This window comes from Eptatretus burgeri, chromosome 4 (genome assembly GCF_056783735.1).
Source record: "Eptatretus burgeri isolate ZD-2024b chromosome 4, Ebu_testis_v1, whole genome shotgun sequence".
Classification (NCBI taxonomy): Eukaryota; Metazoa; Chordata; class Myxini; order Myxiniformes; family Myxinidae; genus Eptatretus; species Eptatretus burgeri.
The window spans coordinates 14,394,860-14,420,260 of NC_140964.1; the positions used below are offsets into that span (position 1 = coordinate 14,394,860).

Here is a 25,401-nt window from a genome sequence, read left to right on the forward strand (position 1 = left end):
TTGAACAAATTAGTTTTATGATCCAATTAACCAATTATCGAAGGATGCAAGAGTCCAACTGCTGCCGTATGGGTTTGAGGTAATTGTTGTCAGACCATTAAGCTCTACCAGACCTGACTTGAGTAGTTTGTACGACTTGTTCACAGACTTGTTAACATTCAACTATTCCTTTGTTACACACACACTCTCGTGTGCAGCCTGTGGCTGCTGGTTCCATCATTGGTAAGGGATCAGCGGCTGTGCCGCTTATGCAGTGCCCCCAGTTTCCAGTACACTGGTGCTCATTTCTCCGGCCTCAGAAGGAAGACAGGCCGAGTCAACCCCACCTGGTGTTCATTCAGCGGCCGACAGGGGCTCAAGCTCAGGACGCTAAGATCCTAAGACAGCCACCCTAACCTCGAACCAGACTTATTCCTGTGTTCATGATGTTTGGTTCCTTTCTCGAACCTATAGGAAGCCCACTTACCCGATATCTTGTATGACTTTCACCAGTGACACAGGTTATCGATTTTTCCCATTCAACAGGATTTAAATACACTACGTTTAATAGCAACATATGTCTATAGGAAATTGATATTTTATGTTAGCCCTTTGAAGGATTCCTTCAGATCTTGTTTTTGCAGAAGAAAAATATTTGTGCAAAAGTTGATGGATCATAAACATTCGTTCCTCATGAACACAACCAAGATGTGCTCTGAACGGTGCAGAGTAGTTGTGATAATGGTTAAAATAACACAGTTTTTAGTTTTATTTACTGTCATTCGTGCCGATTTTGTAGTGCCACTTGATCGTTGGCAGTTGTGGATTTTCATTCAGGAATAATGTGTTTGAATTCAAAATATCTCTCGTCTCCATGCTGTCAAAACAGCAAGCAAGTCTACTTATCCTGCTCAGAAACAAGACTGCAGCATCATCTGTCCATATTCCCTTCTGCCATCATCCCCATTCATGATTCATTCTCTCTCTCTCTCTTTCTCTCTCTCTCTCTCTCTCTCTCTCTCTCTCTCTCTCTCTCTCTCTCTCTCTCTCTCTCTCTCTCTCTCTCTCTCTTTCTCTCTCTTTCTCTCTCTTTCTCTCTCTTTCTCTCTCTTTCTCTCTCTTTCTCTCTCTTTCTCTCTCTTTCTCTCTCTTTCTCTCTCTTTCTCTCTCTTTCTCTCTCTTTTTCTCTCCTTTGTCCCATTTTCCTTAAATTCAGTCCAAAAACAGCACTTATTGCTGTTGAGACTGCAGCACTTATTACCCCACGCACGTGAAGTGAAAAACGGGGTTAAGCAATTGGTTCACTTCTGCCTGTCTGTCCATCCTTCTGACTATCCATCCACAAATGTCAGTTAATGATTTGAGGAACAACTTGATTAAAATTGAATGTTATATTTTGAACATGAATCGGAACATGAATCAGAAAATGAAGCTGTAGTTTACTAGTACTTTGGTTCTGAATTCGTCCTGATCGCACATGCCCAAAAAGGAGTGAGATAATATTTTTTTTAATTTGTCTGCCTGCCTGGCAGTTAAAGAAAATTAAAAATCATTGCAAACAGGAAATTTGGTGTTTTAAGGACGTCATATAGGTCACAAACAGGCATGAATAACTCGTGTAGCGTGTTCGATTGGGTGATGTAATAGCCACTGCGTTAACGGCGGGAAACTTCTGGAATTAATTTTATTGTACGACCTTCAAAATCTTCATATTATTTAAATTTGATTCGATACTCGAATACTGCAGAACACAAATCACCTTCTTTTCGCTTTCCAAGACTTACAGTTTTGCATTACTTGGACGTATTAGATAAGGTTGTGCAGAAGACTGCGTCAATGGCGCTAAATTTCCAGATTTTTATTTTATTATTAAGACCCTTAAATCATGAGCCCCACGATGGACGTAAGTCCGAAACAGGAGCTTATGGATTTGGTGTGTGTGTGTGTGTGTGTGTGTGCGTGTGCGTGTGCGTGTGCGTGTGCGTGTGCGTGCGCGCGCGTCCGCAGCCATATCTATGACATTTATGGACCGATTTTATTTGTACTTGGCACAGAGACAACACATGATGGTATACATATGCAAGTCATTTCTTTTTCACATCAGATCCAAGATGGCTGACCAGTGGCCATTTTAGTTGTCAAAAATAAAAATAAAAACCCCTGGTGTCGAACACATCCTCAACCATTTCGCGGACATGCATTTACTGGTCTTGTTCTAACTTGGCACACAGATAACGAATGATGGCTTACATACGCACATCATTTTTTTTCTCGAGATCCAATCTAAGATGGCCGACTGACCATTTTAGTTGTAAAAAACCCGATGTTGAGCATGTCCTCAACCATTTCTCGAACATGCATTTACCGATGCTGCTCAAATTTGGCGCAGAGATATAATGAATGATAGTTTTCGAAAACGTCATTTTTTTTTGAGATAATGTCGAAGATGGCCGATTGACGGCCATTTTCTTACTGAAAAGTGCCCCAACCTTTTCTCCGGCATGCATGGTCCGATTTTCTTTAAACTTGGCATGCACACAGTACACAATGGCGTACATTTGCATCTAATTTTATTTTGTGATCTGATCAAAGATGGCCTCCTGGAAGACTGGTGGCCATTTCAATTGTAAAAAAAATAACCTGTGTTGAACACATCCTCAACCATTTCTTGGAGAAGCATTTACCGATATTGTTCAAACTTGGTACGCAGAAAACAAATGATGGCTTACATAAGAATGTCATTTTTTTTTTTTTCGCGATCAGATGAAAGATGGCCGACTGGTAGCAATTTTGTTACATATGTGTCCCCATCCATTTCTCAGACATGTATGGTCCGATTTTGTTCAAACTTGGCACAAGTACAGTATGTGATGGCATACGCATGCCCCTCACTACATTTTGTGATCTGATCAAAGATGGCCAACTGGTAGACTGGTGGCCATTTTAGTTGTACATAAGTATGGGCTCGCCCTTTAACTCCATCCAGCAAAATTTCTAAAACAAGGAGGGCTATGACATTTTACGTCGTTTTTGCTTGTTTTATTTCATTGGAATTATATACTTGAAGACCTATGTGGAGTAAGGTGTTCTATGAACTCTCAAGTTAATGCAGTCTTTGGTGGATTTAAGTACTCAGTGTACAACACCCTAATGAAAAGGTTTCATTCTCCCATTTACTTACATTTGTGGATAGTGAGGAAACTTGTTGCTTTTCTTTAATAAATCTGATCAAATTCTGAACATTCCCTTCTCACCAACCAATCTCAAAGGCTCAAGTTGTGTAACATTCTGTTCAGTTGTTTTGAACTCGCGGTCACTATATTTTCAATGTACCAGAACGCGCGTTAAGGACCCCTTTGATATGAAGGATTTGAAGTTAAACGGCCCCAGATTATTTTTGAAGAAAGATTCGTGCAACACCTTTGTGATGTTCCAAATTCCGCCATGTTGAGGTGCTTGGACATCAGCAGCATAATCGTGCCCCAATTACCTGCAGGTTTGTTGCAAGGAAACCATAACAGACCAAACAGTAGAGTTGGGTCATCACTGAATCCTGGTCATATATTCAGTCTTTAAATAACCAAGACAATTGAGAACCTGTTTATCTTTCTTAACAGTGTCATCATCAGCTCTATAAGTTTGCCTGTTGGGCATATCTGGACATGGTAGTGGAGTGGTCTTAGTGATGGCAACTTCTTTTCAACATAGACAAATGCAAGACCCTTCATCTTGGAAAAGATACTGTCAACAAGTGTTAAATGATTAATGGAAATGGGCTTGAAAATGTAGTTCAAGAAAATGATCTAGGCATCACAATTGACAAGGACCTAACATTTCATCATCACGTCTCCACTTGTCACCGAGTTGAACCAGACACTTTGGCTAATATAATTTACCATCACAACCTTGGATGAAGTTACATAACCACTGCTGTTCAAGTCTCTTGTCTGACCCATCTTGAAATACTGTAACTCGGTATGCTATCCCAGATATGTAGCAGACAGCAATAAATTAGAGAAGGCACAGAGAAGGGCAACCAAATTAGCCCCCTCCCATACATCCTCTCCCCTATCAAGAGAGATCGAGACACCTGTATATGTACTCTCGAAGTTACAGATGTTGGTGAGGTGACATCATACAGGTTTTCTAGATCATAAAAGGATGAGATTGCATCACCCCACCACTTCATCCAGAAGTCATCCCAAGAATACATTCAATCCCAGGTGTAGGCTCAGAAGCAGTTTCTTCAGTCAGAGAGTGATCGAGCATTGGAACATATCTTCTCAACTTCCCTGGTGGAATCCACATCTATAACAAACTTTAAAAATAACTTGGACAAATCTTGCCAAAGTGAAACCTTCACCCAGCACTGACAGCCAGCATACGTTCCTTTATGGTTTAAAACTACCATGTACCAACCAAGGCAAACCAACTAATGTGGAGGTGTTGAGCGGAATTCACCACAGGATATCATCCTCATATCCCGTGCGATGATGATGTTGATGTTGATGATGATGATTAATACAAGCTTGCGTAATCGATATAGCATCTCACATTTGTGATTTTTTTTTCTTGGTTTGTTTGTTTATTTCAATGATTTTCTGCCTTATTTGCAGCATATGGTGCATTTGACATGCTTTTGTTTGTTTGTTTGTTTATCAGGTTCTGTGCACGCAGAGCGTTCAGTCAGTGGCATCGGGCTCGCTTCATTCGGGTCTCGACCCGATGGCCTGCATCAGCGCTCGTTTTCTGTCTCCACGGCTGAACAGTGGAGTGAAGCGGCAGCTACGGCCGGAAACAATGGTGGGCACGTTACAGCGAAGGTCCAATACACTCTTACAACATTGCAATCTCCTATACAATTGGTCTCATACAAACTAAGTTTCTGGAGGTCTTCCTTTGGATCTCTTGTCCAGCACGCTACACTATCTTATTTTTTCATCACCGGCAGATTTCTCAGAGAAGCCAAAAGCATTATGAATGCCACTGTGGGTTTATTATATTTTGGAGACATAAGTGGTACTGGAATGAAATCATTGCATCCAAACTGGACCCTTATCTTTGCTGCAATTTTAAATGACTTCAACTCTTTGCCAAAGTTTTTTTTTTTCTTAACTTCTGGCAGCAATAATGAAAAACATCTTTTGAGTGCTTTAGATTGTAAAGTGGTCTATTCCGTTTTTCTTTTTCTTCAAACAACAGGCCAAACTTTTTAATATTCCTGATAATTATTTATCTTGTGCTTGGCCTCTTTCCGAAAATTTTTTTTTATGGTTGTGATAGAAGCGTCGTCGTGGCCGCGGCCTTGTAACAAGGCTGTATTATGTTGTCGCTGTAATCGTAATAACACCCTCAACCACCCTTTCCTCAAGCTGGTCAAAGAGGCTCATTCTTGTGCAGATGCTTTTTAATTTCCACAGTGGCCCTTTGCCTGTTTCCTGGAGGAATCATTAAGGAGGAGGGGATGGATGGAGGAAGGGTAAGAGGGTTGCAAAGGAAGCCATTATAGACAGTCGGCAATACTTGAGGATCAAAGTGAGAATTCTCTCCGTGAAAGAAACTCGCTTGTCAACAGCTGAGCCGAGGCTCAATAATATTGGAGACATTCAAAAATAAATAAAGGCTTTCTTTGCTACAAATGTTGCTCGACTGCAAACCTGATGAGCTGATCGTTTACGAAGATAATTTTAGTAATAAGCAATCCGAAAATGGTGTAAAGTTTTCAATGTGAATTTTTTTCATTCATAAGACTGCTCTTGTTGCTGTTCCTTTCTGGGAATTCATGCACATTGACGTTGCTCGGATTATGTATCGATCAAATCACGTTAAACAAAAACCCAATTCAGTACCCATCTACGATGGATTACGATGCGAAATGCAGAGCTCTATTCCTCCAATGTGCATTCGTATTCCCCTCTGATGTTTGGGCAAATCTGCCGCACTTGATGGCGGGCACTCGGTAAAAGCGGCGATTTCAGCAGTAATTAAATCATGAGCAGCAGCAATTAGTAGGAATTGATTTTGGAGAAGAGACAGTCTGCATGAATTAAAGTTACAGGCCTGTCAAGTTGACAGATTGGAAATATTTACAGGAAGATAAATAAATCTTTTCATTTCTTTGTTGAGATTGTGTCACCGATAGTCGTGGTGCATACTAAACGTGACGTATTTGCAGGTGCTGTATATTAAGCTACAAATCATATCAGTTATCTGCTTAATCGCTGCTTTCTGGGTTAGCTTGACATTTGCATTAGTGACTCTGTTCACTGCGCAAAATCAATTTCTGTAATAAATACGACAGTCGGTTATTGCAGCCTGCCCTTTTTGTGAAAGGTCAAATTCTACATGGGCTGGAGTAAGGCTTGAATATTGTAATTAATTGGTTGTGTTGAGTCCCACAAAGTATCGAGTCTGTATTTCTTTGTTTTGTTCTGTCACTGAAAACATATGGTCTGATGTCTTCCTTTGAAGTTAAATTATTAATCGTAATAAACGAAAATTCAGAATGTATTACCGGGCATGTTTCAAGGGCTTGATCCTCAGTCGATGGTCCCAGTGCATCAGCTGTTTCATCTCTTTCATCAGCATAAAGCTACACTGAGACGTCAACAGTATTTGGGACGCGCGCACGTACACACACACACACACACACACACACACACACACACACACACACACACACACACACGGAAACAAAAACACCAGCTCTCCTGAACATTACTACCCAACCAAGATTTTTATTAAAATAAATGCTACAAATCAATAAATAAATAAAAACGTCAAATCATGATAGCTCAAAATCAATCCAAACTGAAAAGAGATCCATGAAGGAAACAAGGCAATCACAGCATGCCTTCATAAGCAAAGCAATTCTCCTTAAACAAGCGTGACAATTGAAAGTGTAAACAAAATCCACATTTTATCAATCAACCAATCTCGACGGAGAAATGTAAGAAACAATTCATTTGTGGCATATAATGCAGGTCTGTATCAACAACCATTTCCTTCTTAAACAAGCTAAAAATAAATTAGAAAAAGAAAATTGTTTGCTTAAAGCAAGCTGATACACATGCTTTGCAAAGGTCCATTTATGCACAATTTTCAATTCTCCTAAAGCTCTTACACTTTGGCTTTCACTCCTTCCCTTTTGGCCCAAACATAATTGCATGTCAGCCTAATGCGATGCATGCCCCAATGAAAACAGAAACTTCACTGAAACTTCATTTCAGGATAAGGAGGCAAATGAACACTTCCACCAAACCTGCACTGTCTGAGCCTCAGAGCACCCAACAATAACGATGCACATTGGTTAAAGCATGACCCCTAAGAGTCTGCACTACCTGACAAGTTAACGGATGGCGTACAGCTAAACAGGCCAAATCACTGAAAGCCTGACAGAACACAAAAGTAAACATTTCACCAATCCCTCCCCCCCCCCCACGAAACACTTCATGCCTTCCTTCGGGAGCTATAATAATGGGGGGAAAAAGTCAAGGAATAAAAAATAAAATAATGGAAAAATAAAATAATTAAAATATGAAATGGGGAAAAATAAATAATTGAAAATTTGAAAATATTTAAATAATTTAAAATTGTAAAAAAATAATAATAATAATAAAGAAAATTATTGAAAAGTAAATAATTGAAAATAAAAAAATTGAAAATAAAAAAATTAAACTACTTAAATAATTAAGCATGTATGAAAAATTAAATAATTTAATAAAGAAAAAAATTGAAAATTAACAAAATTCAACGATTTAAATAATTAAACATATGAAAAATTAAATAATTGAAAAAAACATAATTGGTAAAAATAAACAATTGGTAATTGGCAAATAATTAAATAACTGGGGAAAAATCAATTTTTAAATAATAATTTTAAAAAGGAAAAATTATTCTGCAAAACACAGGACACCATGGACACCAAGACTAAACATTCAACATCTCTGTTCAGGAACAATAATAAGGATGACCAGGGTCCTATCCACAAGGCCAGTTTAAACATCGTCTCCTTTCGCTGATCCCAAAAAGCTCAGGCATCACATAAGAGACTGCAAAAGCAACACCATCCAAAGCAACCTCAGCCATGATCGAATTCTGTAGATCATCTGCGGGAAAAAAAATAATTTGGAATATGCCTGCTTTCACTCATCTCTCCCCCTCCCCCACCTACTCGGGCAATCCTTGAAACCATCCCTGGATGCTATCCTTGGAGCTCCGAGACATCACCAGGTGTCACAACATGTCATGGGTGAACCATATCACCAAATTGGTCTCTCAGGCTGACTGGCATCTTACCGTAGCAATCCCGGTGGGTCCAAGTATATGATGTGATATGCAGAGCTCGTCAGAGGGTATAAGGCCTTCATCTGCAGTACCAATAGATGTGGTGCCCCACTATTGGCCATTGCATATGTTTCTCACCTTGCTACTCAGGAGATGCCAAGTCCAAAGTTAGTCCAGAAGATGCCAAGTCCAAAACTCTCCAGAAAAGAGGCAAAATCTCAGTCTACTTTTCACTGTCTGCTTTTCAAATCACACACCACACACCACTGTTAAACAATTAAACAATTACAATCTCCCCAAGAACACCTTATGTAACATCTCCGGCGACCAAAAAAATCGACGATAAACCTCTTTTCGGCGACAGAGAAAGCAATGCAACATTCGACCTGTGAAGATGGACATTTGTCTAAGCGCAAGATGATGGTCTGAATCCGGACCTTAACCAAAATCGAATCGCCTTGTTCTTGTCACCTAACCTACTCATCCACCAAGTTTTGTCGTAACTCGTCCACAACTTTTTGAAATATCATGCGATATATCGTTTATGGCCATATCTCTCAATGGTGAAGAATCGCTTTTATAAGTTTTGTATCCATATCCAGATTTTCACCAAAATTTCATGAGTTCGCCCTTTTCACACACCAGACCTGTCCACCAAATTTCACCCGAATCTGTCCACAACTTTTCGAGATATCCTGCTCACAGACAGACAAACAGACAGACAAGCCGGAAGGCAGCGATGGGTTGCCGAGCATGGAAACTATAAGATATAGAGCAAAATGGATGTCATATAGCAGATAGCGAATCACCTTAAGATCATGCATATCAAATTTCATCCAGTTCCATCTACTGATAACTACTCGCTACCATTTGAATGAAAAGTACCGAAAATGCGGTTTGAAATTGGAAATCCCCAAAGTTTGAGGAGGTGCTGTGGGTGAACAAAGATCTCAATCGAAAATCCGGCTCGATCTTTTGTGCACAATGTATTCCAGACGATTAGTGTGAATTTTCATGACCATCCGACCATAACCCTAGGAGGAGTAGCATTTGGCGCAAAGGCACCTCCAGCTCTCGCATATTATCGATTTTTGCACTAATTGACCTTTGACCCCTGACCTTAGCAAAATCGGTCAATATGTCCTGAGGCAAAGTTGTAGTACTCATTGAGTACCATGAACCTGCAAAGTTTCATTCGTATCGATGCACTCACCTGGTCGCTTGGGGGCCTTCAATTTTCGCCAATTTCCGCGCATACCCTAATTGCAGGGGGCGCTGCGGGTAAAGTATTCCATATATCACAAAAACCCGAATATATTTGATAGAGCATCACCTGTAGATCGTTCGTGCCAAATTTCATAACCCGACATGGGATAATGGCTTTCGGAATTGATTTTGCATGAACGGTACCGATTTTGAAGGTTTTTCGGTTGTTGCTAGAGAACCAAAGCGTCCCTAGCAACCATCACAATTTCCAAAGCACTCGGTCATAAGATGTACCTACCACCCGAGTTTGGTTAAAATCCGCCCACGTTTACTACCAATTATGCTGATGACAAACGAACAAACAGACAGAATTACGAACAATAAGGGTCACCTATTTTGGCGACCCAACAACCAGTCAGAGGTGAAAACATAACCTCCTTCCACCTTTGGTGGCAAAGGTAAATATCATCAAAGGAAAACGATTCCTTTGAAAATAAATAAATAAATAAATAAATAAATAAAATCAGGAAAACGATTTGAAATTCCACAAACATCTATCGCAGAAACACCTATTGCGACAGAAAACGCAATCGATGTGAGACCGAAGGGAGCCATGGACGATAAGTGTGTGTGTGGCCAGGATCATCCCATTGAAAAGCTGAAACGTGTCCCTCCAATTAAATATATCCAGCGATTCACAACCCCGCACCTGGCACCGATCTACATGAAACGGTAACATCTTCTCGAGAGCCAGGGTATTGCTGGTCCAGCGCCTCTCCATCTGCAGGGCCAGCTCTCAAACAATTCTCTCTGCCACTGGTGAATATGCAGACCTTTTAATGGTTATAAATCCACACCCACACCGACGATGAGCCATACATCTATCAACATCATTACTCATTGTCGTTTCTTATTCCTATTGTCTTTCCCTTGCGAGCAGTCCAACTGGGCCCATGTTCCACCCTTCCTTGCAGAGAACACACAGAATATTTTCTTGTCCATCCTATGATGATGATGATAATGACAATAACAACAACAATGATGACAATATGCGTGACATTATTCCCATGCCAAAAAAAATTATACTTTCAAAATAAAAAGGGTCGATCGTTTGTGAGTTTTTACGTTGTCGGGGATGGGTGGGGAAGATTTGTTTTAATAAACCTGGGGTCGGTGGGGTGAACTCCCATATAAGGTGTTGATTTTCCCATTGTCTACTAATAATGGACTTGGAATTAATGTGCAATATCGATGTACTCTTGTTCTGCATGTGATTTGCATCCAAGTTCTTTCATCGGTCTTCGATTACTGTTCAAAACTAGAAGGGCACTCGGTAGAGCAAATACCTCCACCAGGCTGATCAGTTTACGTGTTTGTATTTCACCAATTCGCCGGATCTCAACCCGGACTTGAACCAAATTCTAATCCGCTGATATGCTCTACAGAAGCACCCACATTGTGGGAAAGTTCCCCACAACCTTTTTAACTAATTCCTTAACCTACCTCACCACCAACTTCTCAATTTTATAATTAACCTCTCCGTTACCGATAAGATTTCCCAATTATTCTTGGATCTGAAATGTAGCCAATGTCCTGGGACATATTATGGCGAATGTTATCTATTGTACAAGTTTATTGGGCTGGCGAGATCGACTACAGATAGCTTTGTGCACACTCACCTTTGATCTAACCAGCCAGGATTCCAATCCTGACCGAGCTATAAACCGTCATCCTGGTGTTTCACAATGCAGGATTCATCCTGAATAAATTCCAAAATACTTCCTGGACTTTGGGTAGCAAGTTTTCTGGTCTTCTTTGGAGGTTCCTTGACACCAGGTGACACTGCATTCTATCTGATTGTGCTTGCTGTCTGTCTTAGTAGCAGCTTCTGCACTACAAACAAATTCACAAGATAGTTCACATGGATCTTGTGAACAGTGGTCTTCCACTACGAGATGCCCAACCTGATCCATAAAATAGGAAGCTTTCGTGGTGCTTAATATTATTATAATATATCCACCTCTACTCACATTGCTCTAACTTACCTCTTGGTGTGGCAGGAGCAACCTTTTTACAAATTTCTCATGAGATCTTTTGAAATTTGTCAGAATTTTTTTTGTTTGGATGCAGCACAATGCTGCGTGGTAGCATCATTGGCTGAGGGTGCGGCCGCTGATGCGATGCCCTCTGTAGTTTGGGCAGGAATTCGGAATTTGGTCATGGTGCCGGCGATAGCTCACATACTCTTCACAAAGGACACCGTGGGATCTTTGCAGCTAATGCCGGCAGTCGGGACTCCAGTTTAACATCCATCTGCGGGACGGCACACACACTGATGCCTCCCCCTGCCTGCAAGTTTATGGGGTGACAGTTTATAACTAGGTCGGGATTCTAACCCGGGCTAGACGGCTAAGAGGCGAGTCCCGTCAGCCCTGTCAGATTTCTATCAGATGCCAGAATAAATCATTAGTTAGGTTCATTTTAGGAAAATAGGAACTCTCTCTCTCCCACTGAACCTCCTGTGAAAAAAAAATCACTTTTCCATGGAACCGATGTGGTGTTTTCATAGATAAATGTCTCGAGAGTATCGATTTGCAGTTTCGTTCTATTGAGAAATTAAATTGGGTCCAAATGTTCTTTAATCCAAAAATGTATTTATCACCTTTCATACGTGGGTGTAACACGTCGCTTGCTTGCTTGCTCTCAGATTTAATCTGTTTTCACTGACTACAGGGTTTTGCAGCTGCTGTTTTGGGATTAAATTACAGTCTGCCTGCGATACCATTCTCTATTAATTCTCACGTGGACAGTTAGCATGACAATGGAACAACGTAACCCGAAGCCCAGCCGCTGAGAGCAAGGGAAGTATTACTTTCGGCGATCACAGCCGTTCAGTTGCCACCCATTATTGCTGTCCATTGGTCGTGAAAGCAAGATGTCCAAATCTGTGAAGGCCTTTGGAAAGTTAATCTTACATCGAGGAAACAAGTCATTCCTTTGTGCACTGATGATCAAAGGGTTAGCACAGTTACTAACTGGGTGTTCCATTCTGCGCAGAAAGATCAAAACATAATTTATTGCACAATGCCAATGATTGGTCTGGATGTGGAGATTTTGCAAGCACCGTTGTTTTTGTGCAAAGACAAAACTTTGTTTGATATAATAGTTTCAAAGAATGTCTCTTCGAAGGTATTCTTTCACTAAAATTGGTTTACTCAAAGGACAACACCGGAGGTAATTAAATTTCGATACGAGTTTGGTTGTGATCACTGACATCTTAGCTCAGGGGTGGTGTTGCAGTCATTTCAGGTGTGTGTGTGTGTGATTGCTTTCTTATTGCACTGGTCGGATGACAGAGGGACTGCCATTTACAATGTAATACCGTATCCTGGTAGGTTGGCTGGGTCGAGATTCTAACGTTTGAAAAAGCAAAATAATGTAGATGAGATAACATTTGCCCTACTATTTCAAACCGAGCTGTTAGAGTATCCTTTGTCACAGTTAGAGTATCTTGAAGGCTATCATGAGAAACCGACTGCAGTGAACCCTGCAGTTAATTGGCGGAGGAATCTGCAATTTAGCCACGGTGCTGGCAATAGCTATTGCTGACGCATGTGGCAAACATTTTGAACCTTCGTCAAAGAAACACCGTGGGATATTGAAGGGTCACCAGCGATCAATGCTAGTTGCCGGATCTCCAGCTTAACATCCCATCGAACAGACAGCACACTTTTTGATCCGATTCAATTGCTGAGAATCACCAGTCCGAACAGTTTATAGTCCGGTTCAGAAACAAACCCAGACCGCTCGGCTCAAAGGCAAGTGTGCTACCTCAGCACCATCCTGTTGCACATCCCTGGTGTCGTTATTTCACAGGCAGAGTGTTGCATCCAAAGGTATGTCCTCTTTTGAAGGGGGGTTTAAGCTGAGTACCCCTTTCACCATCACTCGCTTGTGGGTATTCAAATTTTCATGGTGCCTTTTAAAAAGAATCGGCCATTGTGTGTTGGTACCTTGCCTAATTCCAAATTCCACCGAAGACTTATTGACAAGCCAATGTATTACCTGCTGTGAGAATGCTTCAACAGCACATAATATTCTGCCAAGGGTCAAAGTTACAAGTTTGCATTTGTCTACAGAACTCAAGTATTTCACCAAAAAAAAAAAAAATTCACCAAGCTTTAACTTATCTGGAATTGGAATTCCAGATAAGGTATTGTCATCGTGCACCATCCGTCTGTCCGTCTCCTATTTCGACTTCTCCGGCCAAACCGCTGGGCCAATCCGGCAGAAATTTGTCAGCAAGCTTCTGCTCCTGACTGGTAACAGGGATTGCAAAGCTCCTTCGGGTCACTTGACTTTAATTAGGTCAAAATGGTGGACTTTTTAAATTCCTTCAAAAATCTTCTTCTCCAGACCCACGAGTCAGAATGCTACCAAATTTGGGGTACAACATTAGGCCAGGGCCCAGATACGTGACAGATCCAGTGGTCCTATTGTTTGTTTGTTTTTTTCACCAATTTTTTTTTTCCAACCTTTTCTTGTCTTTAGAAATTGAATGGAACAGATTTATGTTTACCTGTGACATGTTGCAGGTCTACAAGAACTCCGCATTGTTGTTCTTGTTGCTGTTGTTGTCGTTTTGTTATTACGTTATTAGGATACCAAGCCTTTCAGGCTGGATAACCTATTGTTTTTCTTCTGTTTATTATTATTCCGCCGGCAATGTTTGGGTTGATTCCCTTTTAAATTCATTTTCTCGACAACCGTTCGTCCGATTAACACGAAATTTTCACCGTAGTATACGTCTTTTTTGGTGGAATTTTTAACTGATAATTATGACATCATAAGTCACGTGGCACGGGCGCCATCTGAAAAACCAAAAAACTTTGGACGTCTTCTTCTCTGGAACCGCTTGCTGGAAAAAGAAAAAAAACCTGAAACATGGCTCATTGTCAAGATCTCCACAAGGGGTATAAGTTTTGTTAACTGTGACATCATCAGCGAAGTGGTATCCCAGTGAAAATTCGACATGTAGAACGCTGCATCCAAAAAAATTGAAATTTTTTGAGCGTTATCTATGCAACAACATACCAGAGAAAAAAAATATATATTATGATGTCATCAGTCACGTGTTTCAGCAGCCGTCTTGTTTAAAATTAAAAATAAAATTTAAATCTTTTTCTCCGAAACGGCCAAACAGATTGAGGCGAAACTTCACAGGTATGACCTCCTATCCACGATGAAAAAAAAGTTCCTAAACTTCTTTGACGTAGGTCACATGGTTTGGCAGCCATATTGAATTTACCCTAAAACATTCAAAAATCTTCTCCAGAATGGCTGGACATATCAAAGGGAAACTTCATGCACATGTTCCCCAAAACTAGCGGATGCATGATTTAATGAATAATTGATATGTCACATGGTTTGGTGGCCATTCTGGAACCGCTTCATCAATCAGTGAAACTTCAGAATTATGATCTGGAAGAGAAGGGGAACATATGTTTCAAATTTCAACCTGATCGGCCACATCGTTTGGCAGCAGTATTGGATTGAAGGAACATATTAAAGAATATTTTCTTTGGAACTGCTTCAGCAATCAATGTAAAACTTCACAATTATGATGTAGTTGACATGTGGAGTGTACTTTTTAAATTTCAACGCAATCGGCCACATGGTCTGGCAGCCAGAAATATTTAATTGTTTTTATCTGAGAACGTTTTTTTTTTTTCAAAAAGGCTCACTTGGCTGCACCTGGATGAGTTTGATGGTAGAGGAGGAGCAATTCAATTGATAACGATGATGGCCGCAGGAAAAAGGGTCAACTGCATATGTAATAAATACATTGAACGTGGCTTGTTACAAGTCCATAACTTGTCAATCCCAAGTCATAGAGAGACGTGACGGGCCTCGTTTGATTTGGGGGAGTCCCGGTTTACCCTCTGGATTTGGTGTCAACATTTATTACTTCGTGCTCAGGTTATTTAAACACCAATAAAATTGGTACCGACTATGTATTCAGGAAAAAGGGGCAACTGTGTACGTAATAAATAAATTGATTGTGGCGTATTACCCGGTCCATAAGTCATCAATCCCGCATAGTGGAGAGACGTGTGGGGCTTCGTATGGCTCGGGGGAGTTCCGGTTTACTCCAAATGACCTGGACACGAAGTAATAAATGTTCGCAACATGGGTCCACAAATACCAATTCAATTGATACCGACGATGGCTCCAGGAAAAAAGGTCAACTGCATATGTAATAAATAGATGGAACATGACCTGTGACTCAGTCTGTAACTCGTCAATCCCGTGTTGTAGCAAAGCCGGACATCCTGGTACCCTGTCATCACAGCCAGCAATTATAAATTGGCAGTTCTAGTTTTTGTTATTATGGTATAGTATAAATTTGTGATTGGAATGATGTTGTTTTGAATGAAAATATAGAGAGATCGAGTTTGAAGGAGAATCAGGAAATGATGTGAGGATTTCCACCGGTGACATTCGCCGATTTGGCATTTGCATTGCCAGTCCACCCCGGAGAGGGAACATCCACGGGCACGCGTTTTGTTCTTGTTGGCCCTCGTCAATGTGGAGCAGAAGCTCCTCCCCGGATTTGCATGGGTCTATAAAATTGAGAATTAAATTATCTTGCTGGTATTGGCTGCAGGTACAATCCTATGGAGATGTAGGGAGCTGTAGCTCTGCGAAGCTCATGCCTAACATGCAGATCCTATGCAACTGTTTATCCAGAAAAACTTTTCAAAAAAAAATTAAATTGTTCCTGGCTGCTCCCAGAACTGTTTTGTGTACCACAGACAGGTTAGTGTGTGGCAGGCATTTCCTATTTGTCAGGATGCATGCAGCAATAGCTGGTGTGGCACTTGCTTCCTGGTACCCACTACAGTGATGGTGTCTGAATTCATCATGTACGTATATATGTATGGGGGTTGCAGCATTATGAGCGAAATGTTCAGATGGTAATGTCAAGTCGGTAGATTCAAAAGTGTTACTACAGGTTAAAGATATTAGCCTTGCACACCTTGATGTTTCATCTCCATGTGTTTTTTTTTTTCATCACATAAACTAACATTTTACAAGCAGACGTTTAATTTGGATAGATAGAGACAAAATTATGGATGTTGTGAATTTTTGTTGAATTGAGTGTTCATTAAGCAATGCAAGAAGACAAATTGTGTGGCTGAACATCTTTGCTACATCGGTACCAGGTCGATTGCCTTCTTGTACACGACCAGTATGGTAGTGTATGTGATTGTTTGAAAAGATTTGGAGATGAAATGCAACATCAGCGGTGGTTTGACTTTTGTGATTTTATTTTATTGTTCCACGTTTATAGCTTGAAAAAGTATTTTTGTTAAACCATGGTTAAATTTGCTGGAGACGATTGAAAATGGTTTGGAACACTGCAACTCTCATCTCTGATACCTGCAATTTCCTTCTATGTGGACATTGTTCAGTGACCAACGGTGTCGGAGATGGACTTTGCTCGAGTAACAGCGTGGCGAACACTGCCAGTCCGAAGTCGGAAACCCCGGCCTCTCCCCATGGAAATCGAAAAAAGCCTCGGAGGAGAAAAGGACCGGGGAGCTCGCGGGCTGATGGTTCGGGAAACAGTGCAGAAGGTAAGTCACTCGTCGAAAGTGTTTCCGAGAGTTGAAGTACAGATCAAATTGGTGATTCGGTTTACTTAAACCAACTGATTTTATTCCACTGGGCTCTGTGTTTGTCGATGGATGTTTTTATTAGAATTAAGAAATTGAGATGGGGTAATGACCCTGGTATGTGTCTGCTTTCCCGATGATTAACTAATATAGCCAAACTCATTAAAACAAAAATGGAATGTTTGCAATTATGCATTTTTTACTTTGATTTGGATGATTAGAATTGATGCAAACTGCTATGGGATTTCAAACACGTTTCATATTTGATGGTATGGTTTATACATATATATATATATATATATATATATATATATATATATATATATATATATATATATATATATATATATATATATATATAGTTATGAGTATAATAACTGTTTGGCGTACATTAAGTTATGAGCCGTCCATTTATTACGTACGAAAATGGGGAAGATTTTGATCCTCTCTCCTCCGCTTGTGATTCCATACTTCCCTTCCCTTTATCTTCTCTCCAACTTTTTCCTCTTTTTTTTTTCTTCCCTTCTCCCTCCCGCACACCCTCTTACCCCCTTCTTTTTCTCTGCTGTCATCCTCTCTTTTCTTCCATTTTTCAACCACAATCTTCTCAATTCTGTCCCCCTCTGCCCCCTTCCCCCAGTCCTTGTATGTACGTAATAAATAGGTGGCTGTTAGACTGTATATTATGTCTCATTGGGCAATGACACTATGATGATACATATAATGTCGTCCAATATGTGTTATATAAGCCCACTGTGAGTATTCTTTTCCTATGTACTCTGAGCATAATTATACTCGTCCCACCAATCCTATCAAGCAATGGTGATTTTGGGTTGTGATGTCAAAATATCCTATCTCATCCCTTCTTATCAATCACCATCATTCCATCATCATAATAGCAAGCTTACTTACTTGCATCGACTATTCACTGATGCATCAGATGATCTCATTAGCTCATGCAAAACACATTCGCCTGAGGATGTTTGTTGTTTTTTTAAACTGGGGAGAACAGATGACACTCACATGAGCCTAAATCTATGAAACAGGGAAGTTAAGCGGATTGGTGGTTCCAGCTTTGATTCTTCAGGTTGTTCAGTTCAGTGTTTTATGATTTTGCCTGGCAGCATGCTGGTGACATGTCTAGGGAAAACTCTGAGCTTGCAGAATGCACAAAATGAGGCATGAGCACCTGTGGTGCTCTCCTTGTTCACCAGTATTTGTGAATTATAGTGGTGCTGAATGAAGTAGTTGAGATGAAACATAATCTATATTTCCCCATGGGTCTGAGATTGTATTTTGCACAAGGTGCTGCATTGTGACAGAAGGATACACAATAATCTTGGTTGCTGGAGGAAGTCATTTGGCCCATTAAGCCTGCACTAAAAGGATGACATTACAGAGGATGGTGTCACTAAATGGTCATCTTGTCTTGCTTTGACAATGATTTTTTTTTTTGATAAGAATGACAAAGCATTACCATGTTCTGGTCACCATCGTGATCAACTGTAATATGTTGATCTTGTATGTACAGCTTATGGATAATTATTTAACACCAGCAAATACCACCCGTCGTTTATTAATGGGTATACTAAAGTGGGGTGGAAGAAAAGGTGGGGAAGAAAGGGAGAGACGGGTGGGGGAGAGAGAGTGGGGAGAGTGAAGAGGTGGAGGGGAAAGAAACCAGGAGGAGTGACGGAATCAGGGATGGGGAAAGAGAAGACAGTGTGAGGTGAGAGGAAGGGAAGGCAGACGTGCGGTGGAGCATTAATTAATTATGATTCATACCATCTCATCAAAATGATTCTGCATCGAATGACAGTGAAGATGGAAACAAAATAATGTCTGAAATCCATTTTCTACTGGTCATACTATAAAAACGTCCTGGAGCCAAGCATTGCCCAGACGCGTCCGGAGATGAACACTGCCCGGACGCTTCCAGAGACGAACACCGCCCAGACGTGTCCGGAGACAAGCACCACCCGGACGCATCCGGAAACGAACACCGCCCGTACACGTCCGGAGACGAACACCGCCCGGACGCGTCCGGAGACGAACACCGCCCGGACGCGTCCGGAGACGAACACCGCCCATACGCGTCCGGAGACGAACACCGCCCAGACGCGTCCGGAGACAAACACCGCCCGAATGCATCCAGAGACGAACACCGCCCGGACGCATCCAGAGACGAACACCGCCTGGACGCGTCCGGAGACGAATACCTTCCAGACATAACCACTGTCCGGATATGTCCAGAGACAGACAGACAAAGAGAGAGTGAGAGTGAGAGTGAGAGGGTTGGGAGTAGGTACTGCTCACAAACTAAAAACCTTGAGTAGCTTTCACGGAAAAACAACATTGCATTTATATCAACATTTCAGAGATATGTTCACAAACATTAATCTTTATAAAAGCTGCGTGTGTGCGGTGGAAAAAAAAACGGCTCGGTAATTTAGAAAACGCGTTAATACAGCAAACGGCTTGGCTATCGGGTGTTATTTTACAAAAAAACTCGCTCAGAATGAATGACGGAGCTTGAATCATATGTTCAGGGTGACGGAACATGAAGCACTCGCTCAGGGCGACGTAGCACGAAGCGCTCGCTCAGCGCGACGGAGCACGAAGCGCTCGCTCAGGGCGATGGAGCACGAAGTGCTCGCTAAGGGGGACGGAGCACGAAGCGCTTGCTCAGGGTGACGGAGCACGAAGCGCTCGCTCAGGGTGACGGAACACGAAGCGCTCGCTCAGGGTGACGGAGCACGACGCACTCGTCCAGGGTGACGGAGCACGAAACGCTCACTCAGGGTGATGGAGAAAGAAGCACTCGCTCAGGGTGAGAAGTACGAAGCGCTCGCTCTGAATGATGTGGTGCAGCAAAAGAGTTCGCAGAGAGTGAACGGTTCGCTTTGAATGATGCATCGCGGTACAGCTGTTGACATTGGGCAGTCAGCAAGTGGCTTTGATATGGAACGGCTCGCCATGCTGTCGCTGCATTCCATATAGGATCACTTTAACTTTAAGCCAGTCTTCACCGCGCACACAGCAGTTAATGAAATGAAATGAATTTGTTCAAATCATGACTTTAACCAGAACAGAGTTGCTGCCAAATGCAGAACAACCCTGGAGACATCACAAAGCTCAATCGCCCGTGAAATAAGCATTGCAGAAAATCCGCTATGTTGCCTGTTCATCTGTGTTCATGCCATGTGGTACATCCTTTCGGGGTTCGCGCAAACGTTATAAATTTATTGTAAAATATCCGTTTTTCACCAGATTTGCTTTGATCCTCTGTAGAGCACCTTGCGAAACCTCTAAAAATAAAGACACAGATCTGGCAGATTCTAGGGGACAGGTTGTGAGGTCAAGCAGTGAATCCATGAAATTATATAGCTTGATGAAGCTGGTTCATTTTGGCACATTCCTTAATGTTTTGTTTCCTCAATATAATTCTCCAAACAGAAGAAAAAGATATGTTTAATGCTTTTGAAATTTCACATTTTCTTTTGTACGTCTGGAGGAGGGAACGCATCGTTGCTTGCTTAATGTAAATAGGTATATCGGCTTAGTTATATGACTTGATATTTCATTAAAGTCTAAGATTTCATTCCAGATTTTAACACATTTAGACGAGACGATATCTGTTCCTCAAAACCGAAATAATATTTCGATTAAGCACTTTAATTAGTCCGCGAGAGTAGATCGTGGAAAATCGTATCATGTAACGCATTAAATCGCTCCAACCTCCTAATTTGAAAACTATAGCACTTACAAAAGCGATGTATGCAGCAGTTCGTAGCTACTATGAACTGACATCCGATTATATGAGTGAGGAAAGTGGGGGGAGGGGGGGGAAGCTTTATTGTTAAGAAATCATTGCTGCCTGTTCCAAGTCAAGGCATGGTCGAGCAGGCCAAAACACATGGCGGCTTCAGACCCCATCGAGGTTACCTATGATACGCCTCACAGGGAGTGGTTGCCGAGGATGTTCCTGATAAAGGATATAATTAAATAAGGCCTTTAATTGTCTTCAAAAGAGGTGTTTTAATTAACCCAAGGACCCAATTTTCAGTCATGCACTTCCTTTGTGTTTTCTTAGTATGCATGAAAAGTTTCAGGCTGATAGGTTTCATGGTTTTGGAGTTTTTGGAGGAGACACACTGACACACATTGACAATTATTAGTAACCTTCTCCAACGCAACCTTCTTTATCCTTCTCCAACGCAACAAAGAGTTTGAATCCCACCAGACAAGAGGATGGGTCTATTCTGAACATGCATTTGTGGAAATAACTGTCTGAGGGCCTGGATGTTGTGTGCACCAGTCGGATATGATTCTGAAATCCATAACAATATATATATATATATATATATATATATATATATTTATTTATATATATATATATATATATTTATTTATATATATATATATATATATATATATATTTATATATATATATATATATATATATATATATTTATATATATATATATATATATATATATATATATATATATATATATATATATATTGATGGCTCTGCAGGTGGATGACTCCAAACCCGACATGTGTATAAAAAGACCACGGACACCGTTTCAACAACATCGGATCTTCGGATCTTCATGCCCATGGTCAGTTTACCATATGGGTGAGATGAATGGAGTAGATAGGGAAATGTTCCGGTGACTACACAGTGGCTACCTTAATGACTGAGTGAACCGACGCCAAATACTCTCTGGGATACCATTACTCTTCGTAATCTCAGATGCATCGCCTCAGGAGTGCTACCCCAAATCAAAAGAGAGCAGGATAAGTCAGGACACAATTCAACAGTTTCATTAATTTATTTCACAAGGAAATGAATGAAAGAGCGGAAAATGCTGTGAGGAATGGAAAGGGAGAAATTGAAAGTGAAAAATAGCAGAAAAATCAACGCAAGCAATTCAAGGACATTTACAGGCACATATGGTTAGGGTGGTGGCTTGGGATCCCAGGGTCCTGAGTTCAAGCTCCGTTGGCTGCTGAATTAACACCAGGGGGTTGACTCAGCCTGTCATCCTTCTGAGGTCGGCGAAATGAGTACCAGTGTACTGGTCCCGGTGTATGCCCCGGTTAGAATAGGTGTACCATATCCCTGTGTGTCGTAAGAGGTGACCAGGGTTGGCGTCAGGAAGGGCATCCGGTCATAAAACGTCGCCTCAAGAAAAAGCCCGACCCCTGCACAGCAGGGAAAAATGGCTATAAAAACGGTCATTTCTTATTATTATTGACGAACATTGCTCCCTGGGCAACTTCGAACAATGACTTGATACCTTTACAATACTTGGATCCAGACACCAGAAGAAAGACACCGATAGGTTGGGTGGAGGGGTAAAGAAGATAGTGTGATAAAGAAAGAATTCGAACTTTGTCGTGCCTGGTGCACCTTCAGTGACCTAGGTTGAGGCAACTGGTCCACTGCTTGGCGGTTTGAGTTCGCCCCTCACGGTCTCTCTTTCTCTCCTACGACAACACCCCGGTCATATGGGGGAACTGCAGGAGTCCCATTCTCCCCATGCGATGACCTGCGTGGCTCCAGGAATGCTCGCTCTGTCAATGAGAGGGCAGATGGTGTTTCCGAGGCACTGTGGCTCTGGCCTTGGTGCTGAAAATGGTGCAATGGGTCCGCGTGTGTTGTCGTAAAGCTGTGCAGAGAAAAATAGGGAGAGAATGAAGAGGAAGAAGAAGTGGTTTTGCAAAACTGTGGGACTCAGGCAAAAGGCGAGAAAAGACAAAAGGAAACAGAGCTCAAACTTCAAACCCCAGGAAGACTGGCTAGTAGACAGACCCCAAACTGCTCGCGCGTTGTCCTTGTATTTCATCCCCCCTCAAGGGGGAAGAGGGGCAATGGGGAAGAAGCTTCAAGGAGTTACGAGAAAGTTCTTAGCTTGCCTTCATCCCCTTGAGACCCTCGCTCAAGCCCCTGTTACACCTTGACGATTTAGCCAGCGTATGGCAACGTATCAAAATTAATCTAAAACGCTGGCGTACGCTGAACTATTGATGTTTTTTTCAGTTTTGGGCGTATATTAACGAGTTGGACGTATGCATAACGTATTAGTAATGTATACAGATCATGTTATAGATAACTTATACCAACGAATGCTTCGCGTGTTGTCGGCGTTCACAACTTATGCCCAACGATAGTCTAACTTATGCATAGCGCGGCAGAGTATCGCTGACGATCACGTGGCGTAGCCTATTAAAAGGCTGCCGCTCGACGATTCAAATAATAACCGCACTAGACATCGAAGTGTCAACATCACCGTCATGCCGAATAAAAAAATATTAAAAACATTGAGTCTGGAACACTGACGGGTTCCTCCTGTGAAGCCCATTTTTATATACCAATTCCCCTAAGCGCTGCCAATACGCCATTATACGATAGCTGTAAGTTAGAAACACGTTCACTAAGTTCTGTGGTCGTCCAGAAGACATCAAATACGTCTACATACGTCAATATGCGTTGGAGATACGTTACACATAGGTTCAAAGCACATTACTCATAGGTTAGAAATAAGTTTCGGGTACGCGAAACATTACCTCGACATGTTTCGACTTTTGAGTAACTTACAAATAACGTGTGTCGACGTCTGTCAATGATCACGTAATGTGCCTACAACTTATGGCCAGCGTATGCGGAACGTGTGAATCATACGCTGGCATACGTCGAAAAATTTTGAGCATGCACAAAATTTGTCGACGAGCTCGGCGTACGACGACGTATGCCAGCGTGCTTCAGTGTACTCAACGTATACAAAACTTACCCATAACGTATTCGACGTGTGCCAGCGTATTCGCCAATTTTTTCATACGTCGGCATACGCTGGCTAAAACGTCAAGGTGTAACAGCCCCTTCATTGCCTCACAACAGTCATCTTCCTCCCACGTTGGTCGCATCTGATTGGTCCAGCCACACAACACCGGCGTCAAGGCTGGGAGGGGTAAGGTGGAAGAAGCTTTGAGGGGTTGTGAGAAAGTTCTTCATCTGCGCTCATCTCTTTGAGACCCGTGCTTGTTGCCTTGTTATAGTCAACTTCCTCTCGCTGGTTCGGAGGCATGTAATTGATGCAAAAGGATTGAGAAGATTGAATGTGAAAGGATTGAGAGAATTGAATGTGAAGGGATTGAGAGGGCATGTGTTTGTAATTCATGTGAAATGTAGAGGATAGAAAAGAGAGAGAAGGTGGAAAGGAACAACCTTACACGAACTCACACACGCAACGCATGTTTATCCCATGTGTACAATATAACTTAATTACTAAACAGAATATTAAGACATCATTGATTCTACTTTGTGTGGGTGCTTTTACCTGCTCGACAAGTGCACGACACCCTCCTTTGGAATCACAACCATCACACTATATATTCACACAATAATCAGATTTATAAAACTGAAAATGCAACAATGAAGTGTAACTCTCTTCCATTTGATTCTCATCACAATGATGAACACTTTTTGTCTCATGTTCCCATGTTTTCGGATATGGTGCTGATGTTGAACACAAACCAATGCAGGAACTCTGCAGTTGAATAAGGAGATGCCAATTCCAAAGTTATGCAAATGGCAGATGAGTAGTTTTCTTTTTCTCATCCTCCAGTAATTTTGAACATTCCTTTTGTTGACAACTTGTTACCTTTTTTGTCATTCTCTTATGATTAAATTTGATTGTTCTAAAGTGTGAGTGATGCTAAATGATAACCCATACCATGAGCTCTGGAAACTTCGAGCAAGATCTCGTGGTTTGAAAGCCATTCTGGTTGCATCGTTTTCTTCTGCAAGAGATCAGGCAACATGGAATATTTGTATTCCTTATATTCATACATTTTAGGGATCATAATGGAAAGCATCAGACACGAGCATATGTCAAACAAGGTGCAATTACTTTTAGGTTAAAAAATAAAAATAAAAATAAAAAAAGGAAATTGTGCACATCCTAAAATTAGTTTCCACATGCTTCATTTCCTTTCTCAACGATAATCTCTAATTGCGTGTCATTAGAATAACACATAAATTTTTAGCTGGGCCTCTGCGGTGTGTTGGACACTGTGAGGTTTGTGACAAGTGAGCCAGAAAGCACTTCTTTTTGACCTCAAAGAACTGCACAATGTCTTCTGCCAAATATTCTTGGAAAGTGGTTGCTTTTTGAAAGGATTTTGTAAAATTCATCACATTTATGCCTGTTTTTGTCTGACCATTATTCCAGCAAGCTGTCAG

General features: G+C 41.3%; 1 protein-coding gene across 1 annotated transcript in view; it reads left to right on the top strand.

Moving 5' to 3' along the window:
* LOC147027508 (uncharacterized) overlaps positions 1 to 25,401 on the top strand; it is a 410,973-nt gene that overhangs the window by 229,175 nt on the left and 156,397 nt on the right. Inside the window, exons 15-16 of the mRNA XM_085876519.1 lie at positions 4,642 to 4,782; positions 16,947 to 17,111. Coding sequence (XP_085732645.1) covers positions 4,642 to 4,782; positions 16,947 to 17,111 — 306 coding nt within the window. The remainder of the gene's footprint in view (positions 1 to 4,641; positions 4,783 to 16,946; positions 17,112 to 25,401) is intronic.